The sequence below is a fragment of the Chelon labrosus genome (genome assembly GCF_963514085.1).
Source record: "Chelon labrosus genome assembly, chromosome: 9".
Taxonomy (NCBI): Eukaryota; Metazoa; Chordata; class Actinopteri; order Mugiliformes; family Mugilidae; genus Chelon; species Chelon labrosus.
This window is the reverse complement of record NC_140359.1, coordinates 28,672,552-28,694,771: the sequence shown is the minus strand read 5'-3', so window position 1 is coordinate 28,694,771 and position 22,220 is coordinate 28,672,552. Positions and strand designations below refer to the sequence as shown.

The following is a 22,220-nucleotide window of genomic DNA, read 5'->3' as shown; positions in this document are numbered from 1 at the left end:
AAGACACCAAAGTTATATTGGTGAGTAAATGATTGTATTTTATGCTAGAAATAAGGTCCAGGTTGTAAAAACACAAGCAAGCCAAAGGTTGAAGAACATTCATACACACTCATTTGGCCAGCGTCCCTCGCCCCTGAAACTTTTACACAAAAAACAAACAAATAAAACCAATGTGGAATGGAGATGCTGAAAAAACATTAGCCAGGCTCACTGTATGAGTGAACAGATGTCAACATTATTTTTAATTAGGTAATTTATGTTTATTGTGTCTATACTCAGCTGGGATAGGCTCCAGCAGACCCCGAGACCCTTAACAGGAATAAGCAGTTACAGAAGATAAATGAATGAATGAATGAATGAATGTGTCTATACTTTTTTTCCTGTAAGTTTGATGGGGGCAGCACCCTAGCACCCCTTATTAATGAGCCACCACTGGTCAAAGTGGTTTACTTTGAGCTTTGAGACAACAGGAAGTATGAACTCCTCCCTGGAGGACTAAAGCACAAACCTCACCTTGATAATGTTTAATATTTTTATGAACTGAAGGACCTGAATGTTTTGTAGAAGAGAATCAAAAAAAGATTCAGATGATGTGAACGACACACAACTGAACAAGGAAACAGGAAAAGAGATCATTCACCTGTGGAAGACGTCATAGCACCATCTGCTGGAGACAATATTACACTGTAGCTTTACTGACAGGTAATAAATTCACCTGAGTGACGTAAAAGAAACTGAAAGTAGATTGAGACAGAGCTCAGACGCCATTACAGGGTGTACGATCTCTGCTGGAAAACATGTATTTGGAGGAGTTTAAGAGGAAAAGTGAAGAGACTGTATATTGGTGAGTCCTGCTATTGAAACTACTTCAGTCACAAATGGCTGAGAGAGCTGCTCTTGAAAGTTTTCTGAGCTGCCATGTGTGTTCAGAGACTTTCAGAGATCCTGTGTCTCTGAGCTGCAACCACAACTTCTGTTCAAGCTGCCTGCAGAAATTCTGGGAACAAGCTAAAAACAAAAACTGTCCTATTTGTAAAAGAAAATCCTCAAAAGAACATCCTGTGGTGAACTTTACACTGAAGGAACTGGCTGACTCCTTTGCTGGAAGACAGAAATCTGGATCATCTGAGACAGAAAAGGGCAAAGAGAAGTCATTAATGGTGGTTTGTAGTAAACACAAAGAAGAACCTAAATTGTTCTGTGAGGATGAGCAGAGAGCTGTGTGTCCTGTCTGTGAGTTTTCTCTCCACCACAATCACAAAGTGGTTCCTATAGAACAAGCAGTCAGTGACCTGAAGGAGCAGCTGAAATCTGACTTAAAGTCTCTGGAGGACAAGAGGAACAAATACAAACAAGTGGAGAAAACTTACAATGAGGTGATTCAACACTCCAAGAAGCAGCTGCTGTCCACAGAGAGGCAGATCAGAGCAGAGTTCAACAAGCTCCACCAGTTCCTGAGAGAGGAAGAGGAGTCCAGACTGGCAGCTCTGAGGGAGGAAGAGGAGCAGAAGGGGAAGACTGTCAGCAGAGAGATGAAGAGGATTCAGGAGCAGATCTCCTCTCTGTCAGACAGTATCTCTGCTGTTGAAGAAGAGCTGCAGAAACACCAGGTGCCATTCCTCAGCAGTTATAAAGACACTCAGACCAGAGCCAGAGCCCAGTGCTCACTGTCAGATCCACAGCTGGTCTCAGGAGCACTGATAGATGTGGCCAAACACCTGGGCAACCTGTCCTTCAGAGTCTGGGAGAAGATGGAGGAGAAGGTCCACTTCAGTCCTGTCATTCTGGACCCAAACACTGCAAACCCCCGGCACTATCTGTCTGATGATCTGACCAGTGTGAGATATGGAGACACAAAGCAGCAGCTTCCTGACAATCCAGAGAGATTCACTAAGTTTGCCACTGTTCTGGGCTCTGAGGGCTTCAGCTCAGGGAAACACAGCTGGGAGGTGGAGGTGGGAGATCATCCTGTCTGGAATGTTGGTTTAGCTAAAGAGTCAGTTGAAAGGAAGGGAAAGATATTAGCTTCACCAAAACAAGGAATCTGGTGTTTGTTGCATCACAGCGGAAAATACATGAAAGGTGATGGTAAAACTGTGACAGTGAAGAATAGTCTCCAGAGGATCAGAGTCCAGCTGGACTATGACAGGGGGAAGGTGTCCTTCTACAACTCTGAAGACATGTCCCTCATCTACACTCACAGAGACACTTTCACTGAGAAACTCTTCCCATATTTCAGTATTGGTAAAACTGGTTCTGCCAAAACCTCTGATATCAAAATGAGAAAGTGAGATTTCTCTGTGATGTTCAGAGATGTTTGTTTTTCTGTGACAATCATTCCAGGTTCATTTCTCTGTAAAGTCATCATCACACAACAGTGATAGTTTCCACTGAAAGACTTTTTCATTCTGCTTGAAGGTAGGTTGTAATTTTAAATGAATTATTTCAAATGTAGAAAATTAAAAATGTAGACCTCAACATTTGTTCTCAATTAAAACATTAACAGTCACTTTTGAATTCAGAGTCTGTTCAGATTTGATTAGAACAAGTACATGACTTTTGTCTGAAAGATTTTTTTCCTGTCCTGATGAGTTATTTGATCCTTTAACATGTTCTAATGAGATTTTCAGTGGTTCAGTGAATCTAAAATCATTGTGTCTGATTGATTGTTCTTATTTTATTCTACAGCAGAACTGATTTATTTTCTTGGCTCACAGAAACTGTTAATCCAACTGTCTGAAATGAATGATGTGGTGTGGTTGCCATCAATGATTTAGTTGTTTTTAGTTTGTGTAGGATGTATCCTGAGCCTCAGTTTCATACATGGTCCTTTGCTTACATCTAGTGGGTATATGGTGGTACTACAGAAAACAAACAGTGACATTGTTTTCAACCAACTGAGAGCTTTGCAACAATGTGCCACACTCTTTGTTGACTCTTTTCATTATGGAGTTAGTTGCACAACAGCCATATGGAGGAAATATCAATATTTTTATGGATTCTATAATGTGCACAATGATAGAATTTGATGATGTTCAGGTTAAATAAAACAGTCAATGGTTTATTTTGTGTACATTGAGTGCCATGTAGTATTCTGTTGCTTTGTGGTATTTCTATCAACTCTTGGTCCAGTTCTAGTCAAGGGGTTGATGAATGAGTTCAGTGTCATCTCTGTACATGATATCATTGCTATCATGGTGTTTTCTACTATCTAATCTAGAAGATATATTTCAAATATCACCTTTGTCTCATCAGAAAATACAGTGACTACAGAACATATGTACTTGGTAGTAAGCTGATATCTCTAACAGCTGGTAACCTGAAGCATCTCATAACCTGGACTTTACTCATTTCATTTTTACCTTTACGTGAACGTGAGAAAGTCCATGATCAATGTGAGCATCATGTTTTTGTTCTGTTATCTTGGTTTATTTAATTGTTCCCTGCACTGTTTGGTTGTGAGTTCCTGCAAGATTCTGTAGAGCCCACATCTTTGAGCTCATCTCAGAGAGAGCAGTGAAAAATATTAAAATCCACCTGCAAACCTGGAATAAGACCATGTTAAAAGATTCTCAGCACTTGAGTCTTATTTATTGTCACATTCAGAAAAGAATGAAAGTGGTTTAAATAAACAAATGCATCTAGTTAATGTTCATGACTTAGAGTAAAAAAGATCGTTTCTGATTCTAGCAAATTTAAAATTTGTTTTCATCCACTTTAAAATAGAAGTGTTGTTCCTAGTGTGATCACAAGAGGGCGATAAATAAAATAGATTCTTAAATTCAATGTTAATCTTCACATGCAAAACATTTCCACTGTTTAATGTAATTTAATTCTATGTGTGTTAATGTAACTGTGTGTGAAAACATCATGGTGATAATTGTGGTTCATTTACTTTTAGTTCATAGACTGTTACAGAGACGAGAATCACTGTGATTCTGTAAATATGAAATATATAGAAATAGATTCACTGATCTGATTTGATTTTGGACAATAAAGTTCTATTTTGAAATAAACTTTTCACTTTTGCTGTAATATTTGTTTTCATTCCTCTTTCCTGTTCTATTGTAGATGCATTCTGTGTTAAAGAGCTGTCACTGGTCACAATTGGTTAAATTCATTTATGTATTCAGGTCACATGGGAGTTATTTAGTGTCAGTTTATTCCACTGTCAGTTTCTACCAACAACACTGACTCCTAGAAATTTGATTTATCTGAAACTATTACTGTTTAACAGTCAACATGATTGTTCTTTTTTCTCTTAACACAAGGAGGAAATGTTGAAAATTGTCGTTTTTGGCAACTTGTAAATATGTTGCTACTGAACATATCAGTAAATATCTTGCAGTACAATCACAACTTGTATTATTTGACTTTATTTGACTATAAAGTTAATGTTCATGTACTCCCAGCTTCTGGTTAACGTTAGAGAAACTGTCCTGTACTGCAACCAGCCACCAGAGGGTAATACATATATTTCCTGAAGTTTTGAAGCTCAGTGTGGCGTCTCTGGTCGTCTCCATCTTGTCCGACTCCACCTAACTCCCAGCTGATTCAAACATGGTCAAAGATAAATTAGCTGTAGAGACCAAAACTGTTTTAGTACCAGGCCGTAAACATGTTTATTTCTGCTGTTTTTAACATGGAGGTCTATGGGGATTGACTCACTGCTGGAGTCAGCCTCTAGTGGACATTATAGGAACTGTAGTTGTTGACACCTCACCTGTTTTATTTGCTAAAAGCTGCCTCTGTACTTTGCCAATTCCACATATTCTTCAAGCTAAGAGTTCATTTTGTGTCATAAGATGCAGTAACATGCTGAGAAAGTCACTGGCCTGCTGCTACCTGAGCATTTATTGTAAATCTTCAGTCGTGTCTCGTAGAATCTAACTGAGACTCCAGTTGTGACCAACAGCTGAGAGCTTCACTCCCAGGGTCTGTCCTTATAATCCTACCCAAGACCCATGATGCAATGGGGGGGTTTCTACGGCGACTCTGACATTCAACAAACATGGCCGACGCTGCAGGGAGCTCTGAGCGACATGAGTGAGTAGAGTTACTGATTATTCCACTGGAAACAGCTGACACATTACAGATTCCTTCAGAGGACTTCAGTGTATTGAAGACACAGTGAGCAGCTGGAGACACAGGCTCCTTTCTACTTCCAATGAATTGACATCAGTGGACGGATTAGTCTTCAGTGCAGCAATAAAGACGTTTCAGCTGAGCTTCACACGTCAAACATGAAGCTCAGAGATGATTCCAGTTTAGTTTGTGTGTTGGGACCAAATGTCTGGAAAATGTGACAACGCTCAAGTTTCCCTTCAACGTTTTTTGCTTCAGCTAAATTCAGTCACTTTTAGTTCAGTTTGCTTTTAGGTCTGACAAAAAGTCAATGAGGAGGAAGTGAGGCTTTAGCAGTCCTACCACACTGGAGAACTGGACCCATGGAGAGTTAAGGACGGGACCATCTGGTCCAGTGGCGTCTGATGGATGCTGGCTCGCCATCTTCTCTGTCAAGGAGAATCCAAACTCTCATTTGATTCCAGGTGATCCCAGCCTGTGGAGAAACCAGATTATTAGGATATAGAGCCACAGTGAACGTCACATCACAATCCTCTAAATCCTGCTGCAACACAGGAGCAGTTAAACCCATGAATTCATGTTAACTGTAGAGCACTTCACTGCAGGAGTGTTTGATCATTTCAACCATGAATTCTCCTCATTAAACCTTTAAACTCTCACATTGATGTGTTTCTCTTTTGAATCCAGGACTTAATTAAAGCACAAACATTTGACACGTTCCTACGACTGAGGTTCTGCTTTAAGAGCAGATCTCAAAGTCTTTTTAAACATGCTGTCATTAACACTGGCAGATAATAAGAGCAAATGTGCAAAGCGTAGCACAAACAGCAGCAGTCTGGAGAAGAGATCAAGTTTCCTTCTCCAGCTGGAATTCTGCAGCCTCTGATTTAACCACACTTTGTTTAGTGGAACTGCACATAATCCTGGAACTAAAAGAAGTTTACAGGACTTCTTTCTCTACAGGGCAACAAACATAAATGATGGCTGCAGCAGAATGGTCAGGTCGTCACGTGACCACAGAAGATAAATAAATCTGCATCAGTACAAGGTGAACCACACATTATTAACTGATTAATTACTGCTGAGTTTTTATAAAATGTTAAGTTTAGTCAGAGCAGATGAAATAAAAACTATTATTTAATTAAACACAACATTCCTCTGGACTCACGGATGGATAAAGAGGAATTAAAATTCTCAAAAAGACACGAAAACCATGAAATAAGAATAAAGAACTGGGGAATAAATCATGATGTGATGGAAAATAATTTAGTTTTATTCCAAATAATAAAGAAAAAAACAAATGTTGATGAGGTGAAAATAATCAGACTGTTGTTGGACTACTTGATAATATTTGAAATCTGAAATCCACACTAACTGTCACGTTCCCTCCCAGACGTTCCCGCTCCCACATCCCAACGTTCTCAGGCCGACATCCCATGATCCTCAAACTGTACGTGATGCCATGGAAACAGGACATGAAGAACCAGAGGCTGCTGATGAAGGTAGGCGCCAGTGGAGGAAACAAACGCACCTCCCTGCAGACTGTGCAGTCAGACTGACTGTGTGTGAATGTGTGGTTCAGAACGCAGCTCTGGCAGGGATCCCTGTGGTTCCTCTGGAGGAGTCTTTGTGTTTTTGTGGTCAGGAGCGTCTCTGCCACAGCCAGCGCTCCACCCAGAGCTCCTCCTCCTCCTCCTCATCCTCCTCCTCGGCTCCTCTCAGCCAGACAGGACTGACAGCTCATCGCTCCTCCCACTTCTCCAGGTGAAGCAGCTCATTCAGCTCAGATGCTGCGTTCAGAAACCTAAATGAAGGTATTTCCGATGATTTGCTGAAAATCAAGTGAAACATTTGCTGCTGTTTTCTTGCAGGTACAACAGCTCTGTGGTGACGACCAGACGGCTTTACCAAACCTGAGGACAGATCAGTCCTTCACCACAAACACTTCACAAACACGTGTTTAACGTTGTTTCAGCTGCAAGACAAATCTCATCAATAATAGTTTTTATGTGAATTTTCCACCAATTTAAAGACAAAGAAAAGTTCTGGTTCTGTTCTGTAAATGTGGAACCAGGAAGAATCAGAGAACCAGTTTCCATCAGTCCTCTTGACTGAGTGATGAATGCAACTCTTTTTCAGGTTCTTTCTATCTCTGGGAGGCTTGACACCTTCATGCATATGTGAGGATTATTGCAATAAACATCTCTGAAAGACATTGATGTTGTGAGTTCACTCTAAGAAAGAAACTTCCTCAACGATACTGAGCTGGCTGACTGAAGAGAGGCTGGAGGCTAGCAGTCTGGAAGCTAGCTGGCTCTAAGGCTAACACCAGGACACTGGTAGATGTGGAGCCCAGAGGAAGTCGTTAGCCTGGCTTCCGAGAGGGAGACGTCCTGAAGGTCTAGCTCACCTGAAAGGTGACTCCTGGGATTTGGACGAGGTGGAATCATGCAGAGAGTTAAAAAAGTCAGGTTGAGGGCTATCAGGATGATTGCTATCTGACTCAGGAACTGGAACAGGATGGTGGGGAGCCTCATAGCTAGCAGGCTGAACACCAAGCAGACCCATTCAAACCACCTGTGGTGCAGGTGAGAGGGTGGCTGCCTCATAGGCTGGAGTAGACATGGAGCTAGTAGTCAGGTGGTTGGACAACTCAGGAAGTGGGACGTGCAACTGGTTCATAGAGTTGATAGCTATAGCATTATCTGACACTAGGAAAGGCAGGGAGCTAACTGACACAAGGACTGGAGATGGAAAGAGACTAAGAGGCTGGGAACCAGCAGGTTGGAGGTCATCTGGTTGACTGATGGGGTTTAGAGAATGTGGTGGGGGCTTATAACTAGCAAACAGAGATAAAGACGAGGAAGTAGAGGGGTATAGGAAATCCTTTATCCACTGAGAAGATTCTTTAGAAAAGGTTTAAAGGACACTTCCCTGTGGGCCATAAAATGAGCAGACTCTTTCCCTGCTCAGGCCTTTATCCTCTCACTGTGAAGGAACCAAGCAGACCCCTTATTTAAAGATGAACTTCAGGAGTTGACATATAGGCTACAAGAGAACTAAAAGTTTATCCTCAGATAAAATGTCTGCTTGGTCCATTTTCTGGAGAGAACGTATTGTTGCTTTAATTCATTCTGACATGTTGGCAGAAGATGTTTCCTGTTACAGCTCATGAAGAACAAATGTAGTCAGAGTGGTTTACTGTGAGCTTTGAGACAACAGGATATATGAACTCCTCCCTAGAGGACTAAAGCACAAACCTCACTTTTTTAATGTTTAGTGTTTTTATGAGCTGAAGATTAAATATTAAGAAATGAGCAACACGTGAGGAACAAGGAAATTGATTTACACTTAAATAAAAGCAGAATATTCACCTGTGGAAGACGTCATGGCACCATCTGCTGGAAATAAAATGACACTGCACCTTTACTGTCATGTAATAAATTCACCCGACTGACTAAAAATAGACTGAGACCGAGCTCAGACGCCATTACAGGGTGTACGATCTCTGCTGGAAAACACGTATTTGGAGGATTTTAAGAGGAAAAGTAAAGAGACTGTATATTGGTGAGTCCTGCTACTGAAACTACTTCAGTCACAAATGGGAGCTGCTGAAAGTTATCTGAGATGCCCCCTGTGTTCAGAGACTTTCAGAGATCCTGTGTCTCTGAGCTGCAACCACAACTTCTGTTCAAGCTGCCTGCAGAAATTCTGGGAACAAGCTAAAAACAAAAACTGTCCTACTTGTAAAAGAAAATCCTCAAAAGAAGATCCTCCGGTGAACTTTACACTGAATCACAAAGTGGTTCCTATAGAACAAGCAGTCAGTGACCTGAAGGAGCAGCTGAAATCTGACTTAAAGTCTCTGCAGGACAAGAGGAACAAATACAAACAAGTGGAGGAAACATACAATGAGGTGATTGAACACTCCAAGAAGCAGCTGCTGTCCACAGAGAGGCAGATCAGAGCAGAGTTCAACAAGCTCCACCAGTTCCTGAGAGAGGAAGAGGAGTCCAGACTGGCAGCTCTGAGGGAGGAAGAGGAGCAGAAGGGGAAGACTGTCAGCAGAGAGATGAAGAGGATTCAGGAGCAGATCTCCTCTCTGTCAGACAGTATCTCTGCTGTTGAAGAAGAGCTGCAGAAACACCAGGTGCCATTCCTCAGCAGTTATAAAGACACTCAGACCAGAGCCAGAGCCCAGTGCTCACTGTCAGATCCACAGCTGGTCTCAGGAGCACTGATAGATGTGGCCAAACACCTGGGCAACCTGTCCTTCAGAGTCTGGGAGAAGATGGAGGAGAAGGTCCACTTCAGTCCTGTCATTCTGGACCCAAACACTGCACACCCCTGGCACTATCTGTCTGATGATCTGACCAGTGTGAGATGTGGAGACACAGAGCAGCAGCTTCCTGACAATCCAGAGAGAAACACATGCCACACGCATGTATTTGGCTCTGAGGGCTTCAGCTCAGGGAAACACAGCTGGGAGGTGGAGGTGGGAGATCATCCTGACTGGAATGTTGGTTTAGTTAAAGAGTCAGTTGAAAGGAAGGGAAAGATATTAGCTTCACCAGACTATGGAATCTGGTGTTTGATGCATCGCAGTGGACAATACATTAAAGGTGATGGTCAGACTGTGACAGTGAAGAAGAGTCTCCAGAGGATCAGAGTCCAGCTGGACTATGACAGGGGGGAGGTGTCCTTCTACAACTCTGAAGACATGACTCACATCTGCACTCTCTGGGCCACTTTCACTGAGAAACTCTTCCCATATTGTCAAGTTTCAAAAGGTGGTTCTGCCAAAATCTGTGGTTTCAAAATCAGAAAGTGAGATTTCTCTGTGATGTTCAGAGATGTTTGTTTTTCAGTGACAATCGTTTGAGGTTCATTTCTCTGTGAAGTCATCATCACACAACAGTGATAGTTTCCACTGAAAGACTTTTTCATTCTCCTTGAAGGTTGGTTGTAATTTTAAATGAATTATTTCAAATGTAGAAAATTTAAAAATGTAGATCTCAACATTTGTTGTCACCTTTGTCAGTTTTGAATTCAGAGTCTGTTCAGATTTGATTAGAACAAGTACATGACTTTTGTCTGAAAGATTTGTTTCCTCTCCTGATGAGTTATTTTATCCTTTAACATGTTCTAATGAGATTTTCAGTGGCTCAGTGAATCTAAAATCATTGTGTCTGATTGATTGTTCTTATTTTATTCTACAGCAGAACTGATTTATTTTCTTGGCTCACAGAAACTGTTAATCCAACTGTCTGAAATGAATGATGTGGTGTGGTTGCCATCAATGATTTAGTTGTTTTTAGTTTGTGTAGGATGTAACTTGATGTTTTTGATATTCTGCTCATGTTTAATGGATTCTAACAGAATATAGTCTCATGTTGTTCAGTAAATCCTCTGATCATACTGTAATCTGAATGATGCTCTCTTGGCTTCTAACAAACATGCTCAGTGTGTCCAGTCAGTTCTTCTCATGTAATTAACTTCCTGTAATTAGGTCAGAAAACAGAGTATGTGGTGTTTTTGTGCTAATGTCTCTAAAAGACTAGGCTTTAAAACTACAAATACAACTGTCCAAGTGTGTTTTGTTCAAACAGTATTTGTTTGTTACTAATTTGCATATGTTGGTTAAAAAGAAGAGGATTGTAAATATGAGGGACAGTTGAAATAACAGTTCACACAATCCTTTTTCTCACGTCCCTGAGCCTCAGTTTCATACATGGTCCTTTGCTTCCATCTAGTGGGAATATGGTGGTACTACAGAAAACAAACATTGACATTGTTTTTTCTTTATTTAAATCATTTTCCCTCCTTTTGGACCAAGCGTACAAAAAAAAGAAAAAAATGCATAAATGACACATCAATGGGCTGGTCGGACGAGTTGACAAGAAAAGTGCTTAACTGACATGATTAGTTAGAGATTTAACTTCTTTACATACTCAGTAAAGGGAGACCACACTCTAATGTATGTATCACAAGTCCTTCAGAGTATGTCTTATTTTTTCTAGCTGAAGTAGAGATAGAACCTCCTGAATCCATCTCCTAAAGGGCAGCATTCGTTAGATTTCCAGTTCATTAAAATCACCCTGCACGCTATCAGACTGCAGAATGCTGTTGGTCTCTTTTGTGCATTAGTGGTACATATTTCTGAGGGTGTGACTCCAAATATAGCAGTGAGTGGATTGGGTTTGAGGGATGTGTTGCATTGAACTGATAGACAGCCAAAAACAGAGGACCAGAAATCAACTAGGGAGGGACAAGACCAGAACATGTGGCCCAGTGATGCTTGGTTGCCACACCTAGGACAAGTAGGGAGAACGGATGAGTATATTTTAGCTAGCCTATCATTGGAGTAATGTAACCTATGGAATACTTTGAATTGTCTCAGTCCGTGTCTTATACATATAGAGGAAGTGTGAATGTTGGAAATACATTCAGCCCAGACATCCTCCAGTATCACCATTTCCAGATCCCGTTCCCAAGCTTCACGCGTTTTAGTGTGTGATGGAGAGTCCATATTATGTATTATGTTATATGCCTTGGAGAGCACACCCTTGTTCCATAGATTCATATTAAACAAATCATACACAGAATCTTTGTTTGGCGGCTTGGGGTAAGTAGGGAAATGTTTGGAGGTGAAACTGTGTGCTTGGAGATGTCTGAAGAAATGAGATCTTGGGATATTATGGTCTTTTAGGGCTTTAAAGGACAGAGAAGAGCTCTCGTCAAACAAATCATCAAAGAAAATCAGCCTGTGCCGATGCCAACCAGCGAAATTCTGATCCGTCTGTGAGGGTGTGAAGAGATGGTTGAATGAAAGAGGAGAAAGGCTGTTCATCTGATCAAGGTTAAAATGTTTGTGAGATTGTACCCAGATTCTAACGGAACTGGACACAACGGGATTAGAAAAAGTCTCACTATTTGTCTGGGCTGCCAATGGAGCTGCTAGCAGAGAGATAGGGGATATCGATGGATGTGATGAGAGCTCCATCATCACCCAGGTAGGCCCATTTTTGTCAGAGAACGACGTCACCCAATATGGCAATCTGGAAATATTTGATGGCCAATAATAATGGAGGAAGTTTGGGAGACCCAATCCTCCTTCAGACTTAGATCTTTCCAGATAAATCTTCTTTATATGAGGCGTAGCATGGCTCCATATGTAAATGATGAGATAAATTTATCCAGTTTAATAAAGAAATGTTTTGGGAGCCAGATAGGGATTGTTACTAACATATACAGGAATCTAGGCAATACTGACATCTTGAGGGCGTTAATGTGGCCCGCCAGCGAGACGGGGAGGCACGACCACCTCTCTGAATCTTTTTTAGTTTGTTCTAGTAAATTATCAAAGTTGGTCTTTTTGAGTGACTTAAATGAACTGGTTACATGTACACCTAGGCACTTAAAGGACTGATGTTCAATTTTGAAGGGAAACATGTCATAGTCTAGTGATTTGCTTATATCATTTAAAAAAAGTAGAGTTTTTGATAAGTTTAATTTATAGCCAGACAAACTCCCAAATTCCTGTAGTAACTGCAGGAGGTGAGGTATAGATTGGCTTGGGTCGGCAAATTATGAATTGTGTTTCCTCTAGTGATGCCCTTGATCCTCCCATCATCCCTGATTGCAATGGCAAGAGGCTCTGTGGCTAAGTCAAACAGAAATGGAGACAAACAGCAGCCCTGACACGAGCCTTTATATGGTGGGAAGTGTGCTGATGTTGAGCCTGATGTTTTTACAGCCGACATAGGCCTACTATATAATATTTTGATCCAGTTTCTGAATGTTTCCCCAAATCTGAACTTCTTCATGACCTCATGTAAATACTCCCACTCTATCCTATCGAAAGCCTTTTCAGCATTGAGTGACAGCATTACCTCAGGCTGTTGTGTGGAATGGGTGGAATACATTACATTAAAGAGCCGCCTCAGTTTGAAAAAGGGCTGTGGACCTGGAATAAAGCCGGTCTGATCCTGATGAATAAGTGTTTGGGAATTGCTAGTTGTCTGTTGGAGTTGATGTTCCAGCATTCGTCCTGCTTTCTCACCATGCTTGTAGAATTTGTTTGGTTTTCAGCAGATTGCTTACTACTTTATGGGTAGAAAGATTATTAAATTCCATTTGTAATAAGATGCGCTCTTTGTGTAGTTCTGATGTGGGATGTGCCGTGTATGAAATTATCTGATCTCTAATGTAGGCTTAATGTGATTCCCACAAGGTGCAACCAGATATGTCTGGGCAGTCATTAATGTCGAACAAAAGGTCTATTTGGCCAGCAACAAATATTTTGAATTCGGTACATAACAACAGAGAGGGGTCAAGATGCCATGTAGTATTCTGTTGCGTTGTGGTATTTCTATCAAGTCTTGGTCCAGTTCCAGTCAAGGGGTTGCCGAACGAGTTCAGTGTCATCTCTGTACATGATATCATTACTATCAGGGTGTTTTCTACTATCTAATCTAGAAGAAATATTTTAAATATCACCTTTGTCTCATCAGAAAATGCAGTGACTACAGTACATGTGTACTTGGTAGTAAGCTGATATCTCTAACAGCCGGTAACCTGAAGCATCTCATAACCTGGACTTTACTCATTTAATTTTTACCTTTACGTGAACGTGAGAAAGTCCATGATCAATGTGAGCATCATGTTTTTGTTCTGTTATCTTGGTTTATTTAATTGTTCCCTGCACTGTTTGGTTGTGAGTTCCTGCAAGATTCTGTAGAGCCCACATCTTTGAGCTCATCTCAGAGAGAGCAGTGAAAAATATTACAATCTACCTGCAAACCTGGAATAAGACGATGTTAAAAGATTCTCAGCACTTGAGTCTTATTTATTGTCACATTCAGAACAAAATGAAAGTGGTTTAAATAAACAAATGCATCTAGTTAATGTTCATGACTTAAAGTAAAAAGTAAGATCTTTTCTAATTTTAGCAAATTAAAATGTTCATCCACTTTAAAAATAGAAGTGTTGTTCCCAATGTGACCACAAGAGGGCGACAAATGAAATACATTCTAAAATTCAGTCTGTTAATTATCACATGCAAAACATTTCCACTATTTAATTTAATTTAATTCTATGTGTGTTAATGTAACTGTGTGTGAAAACATCATGGTGATAATTGTGGTTCATTTACTTTCTAGTTCATAGACTGTTACAGAGACGAGAATCACTGTGATTCTGTAAATATGAAATATATAGAAATAGATTCACTGATCTGATTTTGGACAATAAAGTTCTATTTTGAAATAAACTTTTCACTTTTGCTGTAATATTTGTTTTCATTCCTCTTTCCTGTTCTATTGTAGATGCATTCTGTGTTAAAGAGCTGTCACTGGTCACATTTGGTTAAATTCACTTTTTTCACAATTGTATTGAGGTCACATGGGAGTTATTTAGTGTCAGTTTATTCCACTGTCAGTTTCAACCAACAACACTGACTCCTAGAAATTTAATTTCTCTGAAACTATTAATGTTTAACAGTCAATATGATTATTTTTTTTCTCTTAACACGAGGAGGAAATGTTGAAAATTGTCATTTTTAGCAACTTGTAAATATGTTGCTACTGAACATATCAGTAAATATCTTGCAGTACAACCTCAACTTAGATTATTTCACTTTTTAAAGTTAACGTTTATGCACTTAAAGCTTCTTGTTAACAGAGTTACCTGTTATCATCATCCGGGGTCTGTAGATTAATTACTATTGATATAAATTACAGGTAAACAAGTCGAACATCGCGGGTGCGTGTGGCGCTCAGAGATGACATCATCCAGGTCAGAGGTTAGTAGGTCAAGCTACAGACCCCAGATGATGATAACGGGTAACTCTGGACTCAACAAGGAATAGCACTAGTGTATCATAACAAAATATTGGTGAAATGAGTTTCACGGCAGATAATGCGTTATTTAAAGGCTGTTTCATGGCCCAAACACTCCACCTATGTGGATATACACTGATCTAAATATCGTCTTAACAACTCAAAATGACACCAAAGTTGTATGGGTGAGTAAACGATCGTATTTTATGCCAGAAACAAGGTCCAGGTTGTAAAAAAAAAACAAAAAAAAACGGTAGTTCCCCTTTAAAAACATGCAGAGAGCTGCTCCCTGAGGAGAATCTTTAAGTGACCAGTTAGAGGCCAGTATGAAGTCACATGCAAGCCAAAGGTTGAAGAACATTCATACACACTCATTTGGCCAGCGTCCCTCGCCCCTGAAACTTTTACACAAAAAACAAACAAATAAAACCAATGTGGAATGGGAATGCTGAAAAACCATTAACCAGACTCACTGTATGAGTGAACAGATGTCAAAATAAATTTTAATTAGGTAATTTATGTTGATTGTGTCAGTACTTCATTCCTGCAAGTTTCATGGGGGCGGCACCCTAGCACCCCCTATTAATGAGCCACCACTGGTCAAAGTGGTTTACTGTGAGCTCTGAGACAACTGGAAATATGAACTCCTCCCTGGAGGAGTAAAGCACAAACCTCACATTTATAATGTTTAGTATTTTTATGACATGAAGGACCTGAATGTTTTGTAGAAGAGAATCAGAAAAGATTCAAATGTTAAGATGTGAGCGACACACGACTGAACAAGGAAATTAGATCATTCACCTGTGGAAGACGTCATGGCACCATCTGCTGGAGACAATATTACACTGCAGCTTTAATGACAGGTAATAAATTCACCTGAGTGACGTAAAAGAAAGTGAAAGTAGATTGAGACCCGAGCTCAGACGCCATTACAGGGGGAACGAACTCTGCTGGAAAACACGTATTTGGAGGATTTTAAGAGGAAAAGTGAAGAGACCGTATATTGGTGAGTCCTGCTATTGAAACTACTTCAGTCACAAATGGCTGAGAGAGCTGATCTTTTTGAAAGTTTTCTGAGCTGCCATGTGTGTTCAGAGACTTTCAGAGATCCTGTGTCTCTGAGCTGCAACCACAACTTCTGTTCAAGCTGCCTGCAGAAATTCTGGGAACAAGCTCAAAACAAAAACTGTCCTATTTGTAAAAGAAAATCCTCAAAAGAAGATCCTTTGGTGAACTTTGGACTGAAGGAACTGGCTGACTCCTTTGCTGGAAGACAGAAATCTGGATCATCTGAGACAGAAAAGGGCAAAGAGAAGTCATTAGTGGTGGTTTGTAGTAAACACAAAGAGGTGCCTCAATTGTTCTGTGAGGATGAGCAGAGAGCTGTGTGTCCTGTCTGTGAGTTTTCTCTCCACCACAATCACAAAGCGGTTCCTATAGAACAAGCAGTCAGTGACCTGAAGGAGCAGCTGAAATCTGACTTAAAGTCTCTGCAGGACAAGAGGAACAAATACAAACAAGTGGAGAAAACATACAATGAGGTGATTCAACACTCCAAGAAGCAGCTGCTGTCCACAGAGAGGCAGATCAGAGCAGAGTTCAACAAGCTCCACCAGTTCCTGAAAGAGGAAGAGGAGTCCAGACTGGCAGCTCTGAGGGAGGAAGAGGAGCAGAAGGAGAAGACTGTCAGCAGAGAGATGAAGAGGATTCAGGAGCAGATCTCCTCTCTGTCAGACAGTATCTCTGCTGTTGAAGAAGAGCTGCAGAAACACCAGGTGCCATTCCTCAGCAGTTATAAAGACACTCAGACCAGAGCCAGAGCCCAGTGCTCACTGTCAGATCCACAGCTGGTCTCAGGAGCACTGATAGATGTTGCCAAACACCTGGGCAACCTGTCCTTCAGAGTCTGGGAGAAGATGGAGGAGAAGGTCCACTTCAGTCCTGTCATTCTGGACCCAAACACTGCAAGCCGCTGGCTCCATCTGTCTGATGATCTGACCAGTGTGACGAATGGAGACACAAAGCAGCAGCTTCCTGACAATCCAGAGAGAAACACTGAGTATGCCACTGTTCTGGGCTCTGAGGGCTTCAGCTCAGGGAAACACAGCTGGGAGGTGGAGGTGGGAGATCATCCTGGCTGGAGTGTTGGTTTAGCTAAAGAGTCAGTTGACAGGAAGGGCAAATGTCCTGCTTCACCAAAACATGGAGTATGGCGCTTTAAATGTAGGGATGAAAAATACAATAATGTTCTTGGTCAGACTGTGACAGTGAAGAAGAGTCTCCAGAGGATCAGAGTCCAGCTGGACTTTGACAGGGGGGAGGTGTCCTTCTACAACTCTGAAGACATGACTCTCATCTACACTCACAGAGACACTTTCACTGAGAAACTCTTCCCATATTTCAGTATTGGTGAAGCTGGTGCTGCCAAAACCTCTGATATCAAAATCAGAAAGTGAGATTTCTCTGTGATGTTCAGAGATGTTTGTTTTTCTGTGACAATCATTCCAGGTTCATTTCTCTGTAAAGTCATCATCACACAACAGTGATAGTTTCCACTGAAAGACTTTTTCATTCTGCTTGAAGGTAGGTTGTAATTTTAAATGAATTATTTCAAATGTAGAAAATTAAAAATGTAGACCGCAACATTTGTTCTCAATTAAAACATTAACAGTCACTTTTGAATTCAGAGTCTGTTCAGATTTGATTAGAACAAGTACATGACTTTTGTCTGAAAGATTTTTTTCCTCTCCTGATGAGTTATTTTATCCTTTAACATGTTCTACTGAGATTTTCAGTGGTTCAGTGAATCTAAAATCATTGTGTCTGATTGATTGTTCTTATTTTATTCTACAGCAGAACTGATTTATTTTCTTGGCTCACAGAAACTGTTAATCCAACTGTCTGAAATGAATGATGTGGTGTGGTTGCCATCAATGATTTAGTTGTTTTTAGTTTGTGTAGGATGTAACTTGATGTTTTTGATATTCTGCTCATGTTTAATGGATTCTAACAGAATATAGTCTCATGTTGTTCAGTAAATCCTCTGATCATACTGTAATCTGAATGATGCTCTCTTGGCTTCTAACAAACATGCTCAGTGTGTCCAGTCAGTTCTTCTCATGTAATTAACTTCCTGTAATTAGGTCAGAAAACAGAGTGTGTGGTGTTTTTGTGCTAATGTCTCTAAAAGACTAGGCTTTAAAACTACAAATACAACTGTCCAAGTGTGTTTTGTTCAAACAGTATTTGTTTGTTACTAATTTGCATATGTTGGTTAAAAAGAAGAGGATTGTAAATATGAGGGACAGTTGAAATAACAGTTCACACAATCCTTTTTCTCACGTCCCTGAGCCTCAGTTTCATACATGGTCCTTTGCTTCCGTCTAGTGGGTATATGGTGGTACTAAAGAAAACAAACAGTGACATTGTTTTCCACTAACAGAGAGCTTTACAACAATATGCCACATTCTTTGATGACTCGTTTCATTGTTGAGTTAGATGCACGACAGTCATATGGAGGAAATAATTATATTTTTATGGACTCTATAATGTGCACAATGATAGAATTTGATGACGTACAGATTAAATAAAACAATAAATGGTTTATTTTGTGTACATTGACTCCTGTAGTGGGAATCAGTAGTATTCTGTTGCTTTGTGGTATTTCTAACAACTCTTTGTCCAGTTCTAGTCAAGGGGTTTCTGAATGAGTTCAGTGTCATCTCTGTACATGATATCATTGCTATCAGGGTGTTTTCTACTATCTAATCTAGAAGAAATATTTCAAATATCACCTTTGTCTCATCAGAAAATGCAGTGACTACAGTACATATGTACTTGGTAGTAAGCTGATATCTCTAACAGCTGGTAACCTGAAGCATCTCATAACCTGGACTTTACTCATTTCATTTTTACCTTTACGTGAACGTGAGAAAGTCCATGATCAATGTGAGCATCATGTTTTTGTTCTGTTATCTTGGTTTATTTAATTGTTCCCTGCACTGTTTGGTTGTGAGTTCGTGCAAGATTCTGCAAAGCCCACATCTTTGAGCTCATCTCAGAGAGAGCAGTGAAAAATATTAAAATCTACCTGCAAACCTGGAATAAGACCATGTTAAAAGATTCTCAGCACTTGAGTCTTGTTTTTTGTCACATTCAGAAAAAAATGAAGTGGTTTAAATAAAAAAATGCATCTAGTTAATGTTCATGACTTAATGTAAATAAGATCTTTTCTGATTCTAGCAAATTTAAATTTTATATTTTCATCCACTTTAAAATAAAAGTGTTGTTCCCAATTTGACCACAAGAGCCACAAATGAAATTCATTCTAAAATTCACTCTGTTATTTATTTATTTATTTATAATAAATCTTCAGTTGTGTCTGGTAGAATCTAACTGAGACTCCAGTTGTGACCAATAGCTGAGAGCTTCACTCCCAGGGTCTGTCCTTGTAATCCGACCCAAGCCCCATGATGCACTGGGGGGGTTTCTACGGCGACTCTGACAGTCAACAAACATGGCCGACGCTGCAGGGAGCTCTGAGCGACATGAGTGAGTAGAGTTACTGATTATTCCACTGGAAACAGCTGACACATTACAGATTCCTTCAGAGGACTTCAGTGTATTGAACCAGTATCTAAGTGAGTGGGAGGTGTTTGAAGAGACACAGTGAGCAGCTGGAGACACAGGGTCCTTTCTACTTCCAGTGAATTGACGTCAGTGGACGGATTAGTCTTCAGTGCAGCGATAAAGACGTTTCAGCTGAGCTTCACACGTCAAACATGAAGCTCAGAGATGATTCCAGTTTAGTTTGTGTGTTGGGACCAAATGTCTGGAAAATGTGACAACGCTCACGTTTCCCTTCAACGTTTTTTGCTTCAGCTAAATTCAGTCACTTTTAGTTCAGTCTGCTTTTAGGTCTGACAAAAAGTCAAGGAGTAGGAAGTGAGGCTTTAGCAGTCCTACCACACTGGAGAACTGGACCCATGGAGAGTTAAGGACGGGACCATCTGGTCCAGTGGCGTCTGATGGATGCTGGCTCGCCATCTTCTCTGTCAAGGAGAATCCAAACTCTCATTTGATTCCAGGTGATCCCAGCCTGTGGAGAAACCAGATTATTAGGATATAGAGCCACAGTGAACGTCACATCACAATCCTCTAAATCCTGCTGCAACACAGGAGCAGTTAAACCCATGAATTCATGTTAACTGTAGAGCACTTCACTGCAGGAGTGTTTGATCATTTCAACCATGAATTCTCCTCATTAAACCTTTAAACTCTCACATTGATGTGTTTCTCTTTTGAATCCAGGACGTAATTAAAGCACAAACATTTGACACGTTCCTACGACTGAGGTTCTGCTTTAAGAGTAGATCTCAAAGTCTTTTTAAACATGCTGTCATTATCACTGGCAGATAATAAGAGCAAACGTGCAAAGCGTAACACAAACAGCAGCAGTCTGGAGAAGAAATCAAGTTTCCTTCTCCAGCTGGAATTCTGCAGCCTCTGATTTAACCACACTTTGTTGAGTGGAATTGCAAATAATCCTGGAACTAAAAGAAGTTTACAGGACTTCTTTCACTACTGGGCAACAGAAACATAAATGATGGCTGCAGCAGAATGGTCAGGTCGTCACGTGACCACAGAAGCCAAATAAATCTGCATCAGTACAAGGTGAACCACACATTATTAACTGATTAATTACTGCTGAGTTTTTATAAAATGTTAAGTTTAGTCAGAGCAGATGAAATAAAAACTATTATTTTATTAAACACAACATTCCTCTGGACTCACAGATGGATAAAGAGGAATTAAAATCCTCAAAAAGAGACTAAACCCATGAAATAAGAATAATCAGACTGTTGTTGGACTACTTCATAATATCTGAAATCTGAAATCCACACCAACTGTCACGTTCCCTCCCAGACGTTCCCGCTCCCACATCCCAACGTTCTCAGGCCGACATCCCATGATCCCCAAACTGTACGTGATGCCATGGAAACAGGACATGAAGAACCAGAGGCTGCTGATGAAGGTAGGCGCCAGTGGAGGAAACAAACGCACCTCCCTGCAGACTGTGCCGTCAGACTGACTGTGTGTGAATGTGTGGTTCAGAACGCAGCTCTGGCGGGGATCCCTGTGGCTCCTCTGGAGGAGTCTTTGTGTTTTTGTGGTCGGGAGCGTCTCTGCCACAGCCAGCGCTCCACCCAGAGCTCCTCCTCCTCCTCCTCCTCCTCGGCTCCTCTCAGCCAGACAGGACTGACAGCTCATTGCTCCTCCCACTTCTCCAGGTGAAGCAGCTCATTCAGCTCAGATGCTGCGTTCAGAAACCTAAATGAAGGTATTTCCGATGATTTGATGAAAATCAAGTCAAACATTTGCTGCCATTTTCTTGCAGGTACAACAGCTCTGTGGTGACGACCAGACGGCTTTACCAAACCTGAGGACAGATCAGTCCTTCACCACAAACACTTCACAAACACGTGTTTAACGTTGTTTCAGCTGCAAGACAAATCTCATCAATAATAGTTTTTACGTGAATTTTCCACCAGTTTAAAGACAGAGAAAAGTTCTGGTTCTGTTCTGTAAATGTGGAACCAGGAAGAATCAGAGAACCAGTTTCCATCAGTCCTCTTGACTGAGTGATGAATGCAACTCTTTTTCAGGTTCTTTCTATCTCTGGGAGGCTTGACACCTTCATGCATATGTGAGGATTATTGCAATAAACATCTCTGAAAGACACTTGATGTTGTGAGTTCACTCTAAGAAAGAAACTTCCTCAACGATACTGAGCTAGCTGACTGAAGAGAGGCTGGAGGCTAGCAGTCTGGAAGCTAGCTGGCTCTAAGGCTAACACCAGGACACTGGTAGATGTGGAGCCCAGAGGAAGTCGGTAGCCTGGCTTCCTAGAGGGAGACGTCCTGAAGGTCTAGTTCACCTGAAAGGTGACTCCTGGGATTTGGACGAGGTGGAATCATGCAGAGAGTTAAATAAGTCAGGTTGAGGGCTATCAGGATGATTGCTATCTGACTCAGGAACTGGAACAGGATGGTGGGGAGGCTCATAGCTAGCAGGCTGGACACCAAGCAGGCCCATTCAAACCACCTGTGGTGCAGGTGAGAGGGTGGCTGCCTCATAGGCTGGAGTAGACATGGAGCTAGTAGTCAGGTGGTTGGACAACTCAGGAACTGGGACGTGCAACTGGTTCATAGAGTTGATAGCTATAGCATTATCTGACACTAGGAAAGGCAGGGACCTAACTGACACAAGGACTGGAGATGGAAAGAGACTAAGAGG

The 22,220-nt window shown here is 40.9% G+C and overlaps 3 protein-coding genes across 3 annotated transcripts; all 3 read left to right on the top strand.

The window, feature by feature from the left end:
* Positions 1 to 878: 878 nt before the first annotated feature.
* Positions 879 to 17,380, top strand: LOC311493615 (uncharacterized protein; the record flags this gene model as incomplete). The annotated part of the gene is made up of 3 exons (XM_084552348.1): positions 879 to 1,287; positions 8,910 to 9,865; positions 15,959 to 17,380. 3 exons carry the CDS (start codon positions 879 to 881, stop codon positions 17,378 to 17,380), a joined length of 2,787 nt encoding a protein of 928 aa, XP_084408474.1.
* LOC311493376 (uncharacterized protein) lies at positions 5,012 to 7,336 on the top strand (the record flags this gene model as incomplete). The annotated part of the gene is made up of 4 exons (XM_084551995.1): positions 5,012 to 5,046; positions 6,479 to 6,587; positions 6,668 to 6,849; positions 6,957 to 7,336. The coding sequence occupies 4 exons, from the start codon at positions 5,012 to 5,014 to the stop codon at positions 7,000 to 7,002; spliced, it is 372 nt and encodes a 123-aa protein (XP_084408121.1). The 3' UTR covers positions 7,003 to 7,336.
* Positions 17,381 to 19,410: 2,030 nt separating the features above from the next.
* On the top strand, positions 19,411 to 21,485 carry LOC311492473 (uncharacterized protein). The gene is made up of 4 exons (XM_084550765.1): positions 19,411 to 19,475; positions 20,850 to 20,958; positions 21,039 to 21,214; positions 21,322 to 21,485. The coding sequence occupies exons 1-4, from the start codon at positions 19,441 to 19,443 to the stop codon at positions 21,365 to 21,367; spliced, it is 366 nt and encodes a 121-aa protein (XP_084406891.1). The 5' UTR covers positions 19,411 to 19,440; the 3' UTR covers positions 21,368 to 21,485.
* Positions 21,486 to 22,220: the final 735 nt, after the last annotated feature.